The sequence below is a fragment of the Arachis ipaensis genome, chromosome B3 (genome assembly GCF_059453495.1).
Source record: "Arachis ipaensis isolate K30076 ecotype BB chromosome B3, ASM5945349v1, whole genome shotgun sequence".
In the NCBI taxonomy this organism is placed as follows: domain Eukaryota; kingdom Viridiplantae; phylum Streptophyta; class Magnoliopsida; order Fabales; family Fabaceae; genus Arachis; species Arachis ipaensis.
In genome coordinates, this window is record NC_142438.1 from 38,133,514 (window position 1) to 38,148,571 (window position 15,058).

The 15,058-nt window shown below is 33.8% G+C and overlaps 1 protein-coding gene across 1 annotated transcript; it reads left to right on the forward strand.

Annotated features, from left to right (window-relative positions):
• Positions 1–1,506: 1,506 nt before the first annotated feature.
• LOC107630314 (VIN3-like protein 1) lies at positions 1,507–7,556 on the forward strand. The gene is made up of 5 exons (XM_016333408.3): positions 1,507–1,877; positions 3,038–3,113; positions 4,587–5,214; positions 5,621–5,931; positions 6,046–7,556. The coding sequence occupies exons 2-5, from the start codon at positions 3,083–3,085 to the stop codon at positions 7,233–7,235; spliced, it is 2,160 nt and encodes a 719-aa protein (XP_016188894.1). The 5' UTR covers positions 1,507–1,877; positions 3,038–3,082; the 3' UTR covers positions 7,236–7,556.
• The last annotated feature ends 7,502 nt before the right edge of the window (positions 7,557–15,058 follow it).

Consider the following 15,058-nt stretch of genomic DNA (forward strand, 5'->3'; position numbering starts at 1 on the left):
ATAGATAACTAATTAAGGTATCAGTCAATAATAACTTATTATTAGTTGAGATATAAACAAGTAATAAAAAATATCTAAAATTAAATAAAAAAATCAAAATTTAACAAAAAAATTTATAACTAAATAAAAAAATATAAAAAATTATTGTAAAATAATATACAAAACCTAGCAGAAAATTCTAACATCTGAACACAAAGCTCTTTTAATTAATTATGATAAAAAAAATGCATCACTTAAAAATTTTTCTTATATCTAAATTTTAAATATTTAAATTTTAAAAGTTTTAAATATTTTTTTTAAAATCATATAATAAAAAATAAATAAAAACACACTATTAAAAAAGAAGGCATAAGATGTTTCTTATACTTATATTTTAAATATTTAAATTTTAGATGTTTTAAAATATTTTTTTGAGAATATATAATTAAAAGTAAATAAAAATAATTATTAAAAATAAATATATTATTTTAGATAATTTTTATACCTAAGTTTGAAGTGTTTGAATTTTTAGATGTTTTGAATGTTTTTTTGAGAATATACATTAAAAAGTAAATAAAAATAAATAATATATTTTAAATTTTGGATGTTTAAATTTTATAGGTTTTAAATGTTCTTTTTCTATAATTTTAGAAGTTTTATTTTGTTATGTTTTGAATGTTCTTTTTAATTATTTTAATTTTTTTTTTGTAGATTTTGAATTTTTTATAATTTTAAATATTCTTTTTATTTAGGATAAAACGTAAATAAACTAATTAAAGTTTAAAATTACATAGATCTCTTATGTGAAAAAACGTTATGTGAATGTTTCTAATGAACATTTTTATATAAATCGATTTACATATATTTGTAGTAAATCGAATCACTCTTATTCGATTTACTAGAATTTCATGTAAATCGAATGTACTCAATTCGATTTAGTAATATAAATTAGTCTTTAGCTATTTATATTTATGGTAGAATGGTAATAAATCGAAGCATTCAGATTCAATTTACAGTGTATTACTAAGTAAATTGAATTGAACACATTCGATTTACTAAAATTAACAACATACATACATAAATGGAATTAGATCCATTCAATTTGTGTGAAATTCCAGTAAATCAAATTCGAGTGATTCGATTTACTATCAACATGTAAATCGATATTAGCTGTATCGATCTATATAAAAATATCCACAACATTTTTTTATTTAGGATTTACGTAATGAGTTTCAATTGTTTTATTTACGTTTTTTACCTTTTTATTTAGCTTAAAATTGACTAATTTATTAAAATATTAGCTAAAAGAATTAATTACCTAAAATTTTTCTTTTGATTTAAATTTATAAGAAATATGAATTCGTCTTTCGATTGAATTTTACAAAAAATTGTCTGCATCTAATATCTAATGCGTTTTGAAATTTTATTTCAGAAAAAAACGGAAAACTAAGCCAGGCTATTCATTTGTCATAGTTATTGTATTTCGTGCAAGAGTATTTAAGGGCATTTAAGTCCATGCAGTTGATTAAAGTGAATGGAAAATAGTTTAAAGGCGTGTAGCGTAGGCATAGGAGGCACGCAATAACAACGAGAGTGAGGCAAGTATCCTAACTCCCAAGAACCTGCAGAAAACCCCAAACCCCTGCTTACTTTCGTGCTACTCCGCCTCCCTTCGCCACGCTCCCTCCTCTGCGCGTGATGTTCCCCACCTTCCCCATCAGTTCTAAAACGTGAGCAACTCGTACAAGTTCCTCTCTCTTTCTCTCTCTCTGTTGTATTGAAGCTAACACAACTAACCAACGGAGAAGCAGAAGTAGCGCTTTGGATTGGTTTTCCTGTTCCTTTGGGAGCAAATTGCTCCCTCCATAAACCCTCGATACATTCCCATTTTTCCCAAGGTGCGCGTCCACTCCTCCAAGATTCTTCTTCACCTTTTCCAAAATTTTCTCTTTCCTTTTGTAAATTTTATTTATTTATTGCTTCTTTTTTTTTTTCCGGTTATCTTTTTCCTTCCCTTCTTTCTTTTTTTTTTTTGTCTTGTTTTGTTATTACGACGCAGATTCGTTCTTGTTTTGCTTTGCTACGTTTCATTCACACTTTGCTTTTGTCTGATTTGTGATTACGGTTCGTGATTTGTAAGAAATACATGTTTTTTCTTCGTTTATGTTTGCGTGTTGGAATCGTTTCTACTTTTGGAAAGGAGAAGAAAAATAGAAAAGCTGGCTTTAATTTAGCTCGTTGTTATTGCGCACGGCACAATGCATATGACAACAGCTGTTGAATCTTGATGTGCGATTTTAACGTGTTTTCCACTCTCCTCCTCAGCTTCATATTTGGCATTTACAATATATATTAATTAATTTATTAATAAATTATGTTTTTTCAATATCTATCTATTTATCTATCTACTTACTTTCTAAATTTGGTGTTCTAGGGGAAAAAAGATTGTTTTTTCTTTTTTCTTTTTGGTCGTCGTAATTGGGTGTTTGGAATGTTGTAGGGAGGTTTATATGCCATTCCTTTTATTTATTTATTTATTTGTGCATGAGGCATCGTGGTCTGTGATGAAATAATGGAGAAGAAAACATATATTTGTAGTCTTGTTTTTTTATTTCCCCACCCACTTTTAAGAATCTGTATTGGAGTCTCCTTTGCTGCTGGTTTATTCACGAGGCATGAGCTACATTCTTGTATTTGAGTTTATGAATACACATTGTTCCCACGAAATGTCATCGTTTTTTTTTTTTGGGAAGTAATATTAGTTGTGTACTACAATCAAAAGTTAAACTTCCTTATTGATGTTGCTTTTAGTTGCTTGTCCTTGATCTTTAAACAACTGTAATTTTAACTTGATCAAGGCAATGCTTAATTTACCTTTCTGGATAATTACCATTTCTTAACTTTTTTCGGTGTAATATTGTAGTTGAGGCTATACTTGCAAGTTTTCTTTTTCTATTATATAGACATAAGGTGTAGTGATAATGTGTACATGACGCTACTTTGATCATCCCACTAACAGAAGCAGCACCTTTATGATGTTATTTATCCCATTTTTCAGACAAGGGCAATTGAGTTGTATACTTGTAGTGTTCAGCACTTGCTAATGGACTTAGAAGAGAAATCCGTTTGTAAAGGTGTGGTTCTGAGCTTTCTCTTTTTATCTTCTCTTTCGAATGTTAGCATTACAAACATCTATTTTCCCTTTTTATGCTGTATATAATGCTGAGCCTTAGCTATAGTGATTTATTTTGCACAGTGTCATATGTTAATCTATTGAAAAGGTGGAGTATGGTATAGAATGCACTTGGTATTAGGCTTTAGAAAAGATACATGGTTCATTTTATAATTTACTTGCTGATGTAGAAGATATATTAGTAAATTTTCATATTCTAAAATCAACAAGACAGATTTCTAATTTATTCACACATTTAAGATTAGCTTATTTATACTCTTAAAAAAATCACCCCTTTTTATTATGTACATATTGAGGAGCAATTCTTTGAATTTCTGATATGGAATGTCAAGACGATGATTTCTTATTAAACCAGCAATAACATTGAATAATCACTTTCCATGTTTAGATGGTGCAAAATATACAATGTATCTTGTAGTTGAATATATATATATAGCAACTTAAGAAGGTGAAGTGTTGGAACACGCTTTCTTACTTGCATAAATGCCTATCTATATGAATAGGTTTCAATCATAGCAGCCACACATTGGACTTGGATGCCTTGGGTTGCTATGTTGTATGCGGCTATTTAGATGCTTCCTTATATGAAATGTTTCAAGATAATTTTTTCTTTTTCTTTTTTTTCCCTGTGGTAGGAATGATCTGGTGTCTCTAAGATACTCCCTGTAACCTTTCTTCTGTTTAGTACTTTGTGTGCTTGAATGATTTTGATATCTTTCTTGGAATTTATTTTGAAGATTGTTTTATCAATCTGATTCAGGATGGCTTGATACTTTATTCCTCCTTATTGTATCTTGTATTCTTTTTTTTTTCTTCTTTCTTATATTCCCCTTCCAGATTCCAGGTGTTGTCCTTAGCATGTTCATTTGTAGGTAGAATAGAACACCTATACCTGATTTATATTTCTGTTTGATCTGGCTGGTTCTGAAAATGATTGTGTCTGAATGGCTGATGTAGTTTGGTGTTGGCTTCTGCGCATGATTTCAATGTTGATGTCTGGGAATTTTGAAAGCTTTTAAATTTGAAGGGGCTTGATTTAACACCATTGCTATCACTGCAAAGAGGAATTTTTACAAAAAAAAATCGGTGTCCTCTAAGGAGCCAACGTTTATATGTTTTTCTTGTTCATTTCTTTGGTTCCACACATCAATTACATTGATTTCCTGTGTAATGCACATAGTTTTGACCATCCTACTCCATATTTTTATTGTCCTCTGTTTTCTGTATTATACACTATTGTGACTAGGTGCCCCTAATGATGGATTGGGGCTAAATTTTTCCATTCAATACTTTTGTAGTCTGTTATCTTTGTTAATTTTGTTCAGTTGTTGCTGTCTTTTTTAGTCTAGTTTTTATTGACTATATCATTTCAATTTTCCCTTTGTTTTCTCTGTTGGTTGGCCTTTCTATTCAGTTTCTGGTGTGCAAAGCCTCTCTTCCAGTGTGCAAAGTACTCCCGAAAAAAATGGCCATTCTGATGATGCTTCAAGAAGTTCAGAACTCCTTCAAGAGTTTGTGAAGGCTGGTCCGAAGAAGGAACTTCTTCCAACGTGCTTTGCTAAGGACCATAAGAAAGTTACTGCAAAAGGAAGGATGGCTGAAACTAAGTCAACTGGTAAGACAACTAAGAAACAAGATTCAAAAAAAGCTTCCAATGTTGGAAATCCGCCTTTCAGGAAGCAAAATCGGAAGGCTGAAAACCCCATGCGGATCTTTCCTAATCCAGACCAGACTTCTGAATCTGGACATACTAACTCTTGGATCTGCAAAAATGCTGCCTGTAGGGCTGTTCTATCTATAGATGACACATTTTGTAGACGGTGTTCTTGTTGTATTTGTCACCTTTTTGATGATAACAAAGATCCTAGTCTTTGGTTGGTATGCTTGTCTGAATCTACTCAAGGGGACTATTGTGGATTGTCTTGCCATATCGAGTGTGCTCTCAAACATGAAAAAGTAGGAGTCGTTGATCATGGGCAACTGATGCAACTAGATGGTGGCTATTGTTGTGCATCATGTGGCAAAGTTACTGGGATACTTGAGTAAGTGGATTTTCCTAACCTGGTGATCTATCGGGAATTTATGTCCCCCCTTGATATAGTTTGGTCTTGCCAATTTGGTGAATCGATTTATACTGTGTCTAGCAGGAAAAAAAAAGGCTTCTTGACTTCTATTTTGAATATAGAATTTAAAAGATTTGTGTATGTTTCCCGCCTCTTCTCTGCCCACCACACACTAACATTTCATGTTTGTCGCATGAAAGCATGGGAAACTCTTGCGGTTTTTACTTTCTTTAATTTGGATTTTAGAAGATGAATTCTAATAGGGTGTTTTTCAGCTCCTACAGTACAGTTGAAGCTATGTATTATCTATACCATTTGCAACTTTTATAACTGAATTTCCAACCTTATTTTGATAATATTGGTGGTTCATGGTTAAAAATGGCAGATGCTGGAAGAAACAGCTAACTATTGCAAAGGATGCTAGACGTGTAGATGCACTCTGTTACAGGATATATTTGAGCTACAGGCTCTTGGATGGGACTTTGAAATTTAAAGAATTGCATGAACTGGTACAAAAGGCGAAGGCTAAACTGGAGACAGAAGTTGGTCCAGTTAATGGGGTTTCTGCCAAGATGGCACGAGGCATTGTCAGCAGACTCCCTATAGCTGGTGATGTGCAGAAATTCTGCACTCTTGCTATTGAGAAAGCTGATAGATGGCTGGCTAGTGTTCCAAATGTGAATCCTGATTCCAGAGGTTTGATCTGGTGCTCTTAATTTGTTTAAAATAGCTTGTGCAAATTTCTTGCTGGTTTCTTCACATCACTTTTATTGTTTGATTCATGATGACATCTTTTTTTTAACATCACAGAGGGTTCACTTCCTGCTGCTTGCAAGTTTGTTTTTGAAGAGGTAACAGCTTCCTCTGTCAAAATCATTTTACTTGAAGTATCAAATGTGGCGGCTGAGAACAGTAAGGGATACAAGCTTTGGTATTACAAGAGTAGGGAAGAATCACACACCAAAGATCCTGTTTCTGTGATTCCTAGATCACAGAGGAGGGTTTTGATATCCAACCTTCAGCCTTGTACAGAATATACTTTTCGCATTGTATCATATACGGATTCAGGAGACCTGGGTCATTCTGAGGCTAAATGTTTCACGAAGAGCATCGAGATAATTCAAAATGTTCCTCCATCTGTTGCTATGGTACGAAAGAGAGAGAATTTTCAAATTGGGGCTTGTTCTTCTGGCTCGAAGATTGAGCCCAATCGCACTATGAAAGACTCTGGATTTAAGGTTCGAGACCTTGGAAAAATTTTGCATCTTGCTTGGGCTCAGGAACAAGGTTATCTTGAAGATTTTTGCTGTGCTGATATGAAAACGTGCTGTGGACAAAGTGAAATGGTCAAGCCTAAAACTCCAGAAGAGCAGTTGCCTTCAGTTCCACGAGGCCTTGATTTAAATGTTGTTTCAGTTCCAGATTTAAATGAAGAACTAACACCTCCTTTTGAGTCTTCCAGGGATGAAGATAATGGTTGCACTTTGATGCAGGCTGTTGAGGCAGATGATGATGCTGCCTCTCATGATCTTGAGAAGAATGGTTTAGCAAGATCCCATGGGAGTGGTGATTCCCAAACCTGGACCCATCGCCCAACAGGGGAAGTGCCAGCTGTCGACTCTCGCATAGACATGACTAGAAAAAGGATAGCAAGCACGAATGAAGAGATACATGATTGTGACAGTACTTTGATAAATGGTTCTCCTGTACGCATATCTGATGGTTCATCTTCCCTGGATGAGAATTTTGAGTATTGCGTGAAAGTAATTCGTTGGCTAGAATGTGAGGGTCACATAAAACAGGAATTTAGGTTGAAATTGCTAACATGGTTTAGTCTGAGGTCAACAGACCAAGAACGCAGGGTGGTTAACACCTTCGTTCAAACTCTCATTGATGATCCAAGCAGTTTGGCAGGGCAACTTGTTGACTCTTTTTATGACATTATATCCAACAAGAGGCCAAGAACTGGATTCTGTAATAAAGCTTTGGCATCAAACTAAGGGTGTGGAATCCTGTTGTACAAGTCTGCTATTCCCATGGATCTTACCTTAACCATTTTTATGTCACAATTACCCTCTGATTGTTTTCGCCTTCCTTGTACAGGCATTTTTTTTAGTCAATCACATTCCAAGTGATTCATTCTTATTGTAGACAAGTTCTATCTTGCATTAAAAGGATTTGCATTGAAAATGGTGGAAACTGTAATTCTTTTGTCCGCTGGTTCGGAGGATCTTTTGACGTGAAGTTTCAAGATGTAGCCATTTTGCGATTTCATGGACTACCGCCTTTTTTATGAATTTAATCAAGAAAGATATTATTTATTTATTTATTTTTAAAGTTAGAGGTGAAATTCGAATCCAAATTTTCTATGTGAAGACGGAGAAACTATGTCATTTGAGTTATAGTTCGTTGACGATATTGTTTATTTATTTAGTGTTGAACTTCTCATTACTTTTCATTTGAAGGACATATGTTTTTTTTTGTTTTTGTTTTTTGGTGACTAAGTACATATGTTATTCGATTTGATTTAATTAATAGCAGTCAACTTTTTCTTTTTAATCTTTAATTTATACCTAAGCAATCGTAATAGTATTCTGAAAAAAGTCTCGAGGAGTAAAGTTGGATTTATTTTAGCCGTTGAAAATTGAGAAACTGTTTGATACTCTGTCAAGCGTTGAGCTGTTTCAAGATTTTAGAATATTTGATTAGATTAAGGCCTAGTTTTTAATTAAGCTTTTTTTTTTAAAAAAAAAAATTTAAACAATAAATACTTATATTAAAAGTGACTTATAAATAAATTATTTTGTATTTGATTTTTTAATTCTAAAAGTATTTATTTTAAAAGAAATGTGATAAAAAAAAACTTTTTATCATGAGAAAAGTCATTTTTTTAATTTTTTCATAAGTATTTAAATAGTTTTTTAGAAAGTTACAATTTGGTTTTGAAAATTGCACCAAACATTAATACTACTATTTTTCGGTTTAGTTTGATAAAGTTTTTACTTTTCAAAAATAGCATATAAAAGTTAATTTTTAAAAGATGGCTTTTTAAAAGTTGTAGCATTTATGTTTGGTAAATCAAATTAAAAATAGCTTTTAATAAACATAAGCAACAAGAACAACAATTGCGTTTGGTAAAATAGCTTTTAAAATAAAAAAATATTATAATAGACATAAATGTAAGCGTTAAATTTGAAAATTAGTTAAGGTTATATTAGACTTTTAAATTTTTAAAAGTACAAGCCAACTTTGAAAAGCTCTACCTTATGTGCTTTCAAAAGTACCCCGATCTTTTAAAAGCTGTAAGCACAAGCACGTATTTTTTTTTATTTACCAAACACAAAATGAGGAGCTTGCGCTTTTAAAAAGCACAAATACCTCTTTGAAAAGTTTTACCAAACCAAACCGAACATAAATCAAAAGCTCAAAAAAGTCATTTTTAAAAATTTCCAAACAGGCCCTGAATACTGTGCATTACCACGGATCATAAGTAAAATTATTTAGTAGATATAGATGGATTAATATAAATTTTATCTCAACTTTTTTTTGTCTAATATTAAAATTAATTAAATTATTTTAACAATTTATATGTAAAAATTTATATTCAAATAAAAATAAAAGTATTTTGTTAAAATTAATTATTATATGGTAAAATACATATTTATCAATAACTATAAAATATATCATAAATACATCATTTTATGCGTTTGATTTGATATATTAAAACAATTAATCTCTACATTTAAGTCATTTAACCAACTAAGTCCAATCAAGTAGCTTTAACCTAATTCACCTCCACGCGCCACTACCTCTAACAAATTTTTTACTTAACACACGAATATATATAACTGCCTTTTTTATGCGGATTTCGTTTTATTTTTCAAAATTTCTCTACGTTTTCTTCTATCTCTGCGTTTTTCTTCCTTCTTTATGTTCTCTTCGTTCAAGATCAATGTTCTTTTATCTGATTTGAAAATTTGGATCAAAGTTTTTGAAATCAAGCTGTTAAATCAACTTTGAATGGGTATTTCGTTTTTGAAGACAATGAATGATTTAAGTCCAGACTGTTAATTGAACTAGGAGAAATTGGATTATTGTTTTGAATCGAATCAAGTTGTAGTTCATTACTAGTTTATGATTCTGTAGTTAAATAATTTTGTTTTCGTTTGTAAAATTACTGTTCATAGTTGATGGTTTGAATTTGAATGTAATGTACGAGTTATGAATCTGAATTATTATTTTGATGAATCTGTTTCGTTCTTAGTTTTGGTGTATTTGAAATTATAAATTGATGTATTTTGAAAATGCTTTCAGTATATTTTTTAAGTTCAGATTGTCAATTGAATTAGAGCGAATTGTATTATTATTTTGAATCGAATCAAGTGGCTGAGGTGTGCGTGGTTTGAATCTAGTTAATGTAGTTCATTAATAGTTTATGATTCTGTAGTTGAATAATTTTGTTTTTGTTTGTGAAAATTAATGTTCATGGTTGATGGTTAGAATTTGAATGTAATGTACGAGTTTTGAATCTAAATTATTATTTTGATGAATTTTTCAGTTTTCAGTGTATTTTGAATTATAAATTGGCTTATTTTGAAAATACTTTCGATGTATTTTCAATTTCTGTGGGATATTGATGAGCAACTTGTACCAAAAGTTGGGATGACTTTTAAACATGTTTGAAAAAGTTGGAAAATTCTACAAAGATTATTCTAAAGCTTATTTAAATATAGAATGCACGAAATTACTTAATGATAACTCAAAACTCATTCTCCTCCTTTTTTTTTTTCTTTATTATCATCATCATCTTCTTCTTCTTTTCTTGTTCATCTTCTTCTTCTTATTTTATATTCTCATTATTCTTCTATTTTATTCTTTTAACAAGAATAAAAACGAGAAAAAAATTAAACAAAGAAGAAGAAGAAACACATAATGCTACAAAATCAGTTAGAAGAAGAGGAACTTACATTCATTCAACTAAATAAAATTGTAATACACATGTTCATTCAAATGTAATATGAGAAGCGATGCTCCTAAAAGAAGAAATAAGAGCAATAGAAAAAGAGAAAGAAAGAAAAAAGAAGAAAAAATGTAGTATTAAAAAAGATATTTTTGTGTTTTTGTGGCAAAATTTCGATGTAAAAACTAAGAAATATATGTTATTGTTAAAAAATTTCAGTGTTATTTGTTGTGATAGATTCTGGATAATTTGGTATTATTCCTTCTTATTTCATTTTCTCATAATTTTTCTTATTTTACTCTCTTGAGAGAAATAAAACCAAGAAGAAGAGAAGAAAAAATAAAAAAAGAATAAGTGACTGTAATAATACAAAAAAGAGGAGGAGAAGAAGAAATAAAAGTAAAACGCAGCAACGTAACAGCAGCACCAATAGAAAAAAGAGGAGGAGGTGCACGAAGATGAGAACCGTTTTTCATATTTTTTGAGCGTGGCACGCAAAACGTCTGTGAAGCGGGTGTTTTGTTTGCGTTAGTGAAGCGCGTGTGTACACGCTGTGTAATGAAAGTGGTTTTGTTGGACTTGAGCCAATTTGGTTGGACTTGGTTGCCAAAAAAACTTGAATGTGTAGCGAGATTGATATTAAAATGAAAACATGAACAATGAGAGCGAGAGAGAGTGTGGGTGGGAAACATAGGAAAGGGTAGGTCTAAGGAACATGGCAAAGATCCTAGGGTTTGGGATAGAGAAGAGTATCGGTGGTTAGAACATGAGTCTTTCTCCATTTTTGTGAATAATCTTCCTGAAGACATTTTGAAGAGAGAGTTATTCCAGTTGTTCAACTGGACTGGGCGCATCGACAATATATATCTTTCCCGAAAGCAAAAAAATGGTGATTTAGATATTTTTGCTTTCATATGGTATACGACGAAAGAAGGAGCCTTGAAAGCCATAGCAGAGATGAATAGAATGAGGCTGAGAGGTAAGGTCATCTTTGTGGGAAAGGCTAGGTATCGAAGAGTGTCGAAAACAACGGACATGAATAAGAAACGGAGAGGAGATGACATGCAGGACCCAAATTTTTGTCAACCATATCGATAAGTTGGCAACGATGATTCTTTGTCAATTGGACGAGAATTACGGACGAAGGAAATAGTAAAAAACTGCATAGAGATGAAGGGAGAAAGGAGGTGGAAGTAGCAATGGCGAAAGAAAATCTGGAATGGTTGCAGAGAAGTGTCGTAGGGGCTACGACGAAGCTGAAAGAGCTTGAAGATTGATGGTTTAGAAGTTATAGTAAACTCTCGTTGAAAGTATAGTTACTAAACCAAGCAATCAACATTTCTTACAAAAGTTTTGGTTGTCACAAGTAACAAACCCCTTTAAATTTGATAACCGAGTATTTAAACCTCGGGTCGTATTCTCAAGGAACTACAGGGAAGTATGTTCTTATTATTGGCTATGAAGATTGTAAATTGGGGTTTTTAAGATGAGGAACAAGTAATTTAAATTGCAATTGAAATAAGTAAAAGACTGTAAAGTAAATAAATAACTGTAAAATAAATTTTTAGCAAGGTATGAGAAATTAGAAGTCCTATCATAGTTATCCTTATCAATGATGATGAAGATTGAATCTTAATTCCACTCAGTTAACCTTTACTTAAAGTAAAGAAAAGTCAAGTGACTAATTAGTTTGATCTTCAAATCCTAGTTAATCCCTAAGAAAAGATTGAGATTATTGAAGTTCAATTCAATTAGCAAAGATAACAATTATCAATCATGTTGAGTTTGATAACTCCTGAGTTACTGATTTCTTAACCAAGACCAAAAGGGAAAAGTAAATCTACTAGAATAAAAATGTCTTCAGATTGGAAGCAACAGTAACATGAATAAAAGAAAGCAATAATAAACTGAAATACCTCAAATAACATTAATTCAAAGAAACCAAATCTAACATGGAAGTTCATAAATTAAATTAGAAAAATAAATAAAAGGAACATTGAACCTGTGATCGCAAAAGATGAAATAATCATAAAGTGAAAAGAATCCTAATTCTAAATCCTAAGAGAGAGGAGATAACCTCTCTCTCTAAAACTACATCTAATCCTAAAATTGTGAATATGAAAGCTTGATCATGTATGGATGCATTCCCCCACTTTATAGCCTCCAATCTGTGTTTTCTGGGCCGCAAACTGGGTCGAAAACAGCCCAGAAATAGCTGGAGAAGAAATATGCCACGCTGGTTTTTTGCCACTACGACGTATCTGCGTGGAGCACGCGTTCGCGTCACCTAGAGTCAGGACAACTATAGCATATTATATATCAAATCGAAGCCCCGGACGTTAGCTTTCCAACGCAACTAGAAACGCGTCATTTGGACTTTTGTAGCTAAAGTTATAGCCGTTTGAGTGCGAAGAGGTCAGGCTGGACAGCATAGCAATTTCTCCAACTTCTTGTATTCCTTCCACTTTTGCATGCTTTCTTTCCATCCTCTGAACCATTCCTGCCATGTAATCTCTGAAATCACTTAACACACATATCAAGGCATCTAATGGAAATAAGAGAGGATTAAACATAGGAAACTTAAGGCCAAAGAAGCATGTTTTCAATCAAAGCACATAATTAGGAAGGCAAATGTAAAACCATGCAAATAGTATGAATAAGTGGGTAAAGATTGATAAAATTCACTCAATTGAGCACAAGATAAACCATAAAATAGTGGTTTATCAGAAGCCTATTGATTTCATCTCCTTGAAGGAAACGATTGCAAAGAACTATCCTTCCATTGTCTAGATTCGGGAGATGGGAAAGTATAAATCTCTCTTGACCTTTGATAGTGTTCTGCATGCTGACGACACTTATACTTTTCAGTTGAATTATCTATTACAAGTGTTTCACAAGGTATGGAGGTAGGAGGAGTCGCAGCGGTGTGAAACTCGAGAGTGTGACTCCAATGTGTTGGGGTTCCGTTGCATGCATGGTCAGTGGATACATTCAATATGTTAGGAGGTCAATGGGGAGAAGTAGTTGGGTGTACAAAAGACACAGAATTATGCAATTCGTTCACTGCAGGTTATGTGTTGATTGATACGAGTATAATGGACGTGATTCAGGAGTGGATCCAGGTCACGGTTGGCTCTGGTGGGTTTGATGTTTTAGTGAAGGAGGTTGGACAGGAGGCGTGTGAAGTTCAATGTAGAGGAAAATCTGCTGATAATGGACTTATCACCCGTGAGCTCTTGAATAACGAGACAACAAATATGAGTCCAGGTAGGGATAAACAGCAGAGGAGGCGAACGGAACCGTCAAAGGAGAAAGATCATGATGAAGGATTGTTAATGGTGGTGACAAGGGGAGAGGAAGATGATAAGGGTAGATTAGTAATTCTAAATATTATTTTGAATGAATGGAATAGAGGTAGTACCGATCATCAGAGCGGAAGGATCGTAACATATCAAGCATTTAGTGGCGTTGATCAAGGAATGGCTGATTATGGGGGTGGCAACGGTTTGAGTTATGATGAGGACTCTGATAAAACTGTTACATGTGACTATAATACATTGGGTAATGGGCTGCAAATGGGGTCAAAAAAGGAGAAACAAAAAAAAGGTTGTCTCAATAATGGTTGGGCCAAGAACAAAAATAAGAACATGGAAGGAGACTCTAATTGTTTAGGCCTAACATCAATAGCTAATGAGGGACCCGATCTTGGATTTTTGGATGGAAGGGTTGGCACGAAAAGTGGCAGCAGGCCTCTCACTACGGCCCGTGGAAGGGAAGCTCCCTATGTTGATTGCGCAGATTTCCTTGATGGGATTAGTGACATCCGCGTCAATGGTGGCCACAGAGGTAGCTGACGGCCAGCAGAGCGGGGGGGCCGAGTGGTTTGCGATGGGGATGACCGTTACCGACGCGGCGGAAATGATGTCAATGATGGTGGGCCTGGGTTCGCCAGCAAGACAGCCACTCTGTCAGCTGCGATCATGCCAGGAGAGCAAGTTGGGGCGGGACCGAGGGTGGTGGCAGCCAACGAAAGGGGAGGTGCTCTTGATGCTTTGAAGGAGGGTGATGTGAACGCGGTTGGTGGCCACTCTCGGGAGATTGATGCGAGCACAAGGGCTGGTGAATCAGAGGATAACCATGTTGAACAGAGACTTGGTGGAGGTCACTTTCTTGATCAAGATGAAGGGATGGTTGATCTCGAACATGATGGGAAAGGCTTTGGAGAGGCTGCTGTTGGACAGGTAGAAATTGAAAAAGATGAGGGAGATAGTGACACCCAGGGCTCAAAGTTGGAGGAACAAATGCTAGAAAACAAAATGACCTGGGAGTTGGCGGTGGAGTCAGGTGCTGTGTTTTATAACAAGGAGGATGACATCATGGCAATTCTTCAAGCATAGAATGAGAAGATAGCTCAGAAAAGAAAGGTGGCAAAACAGAAGGCAAAGATGAGGCGGTGCAGACCCAAAAATAAAAAACAAGTGTGTCAAAATAGTTTTAAATAATTTTTAGTGCATGAAATGTTAGGGGTTGCGGGGTGATGGGAAGATAAGAATGGTGAAGGACCTAAAGAATAAACATAGTTTAAACTTGTTAGGATTGATTGAGACTAAAAGGCGAGTAGTGACGAGGTTTGACGTTGCAAGAATATGGGAGAATGATGGTGTGGGGTGGGAATTTGTAGGCTCTGATGGTGCATCCGGGGGTCTGTTGATCATATGAGATGAAATGATGTTTAAATTGAATAATTGCTATAAGGGCGAAAGATGGTTGTGTATTGAAGGGGTATTATTAAAGAATAGTTTCAACTGTGCTTTTTTCTTGGTCTATGGTGCGCATGGTAGAGAAGAGAAGAGTCATGTTTGG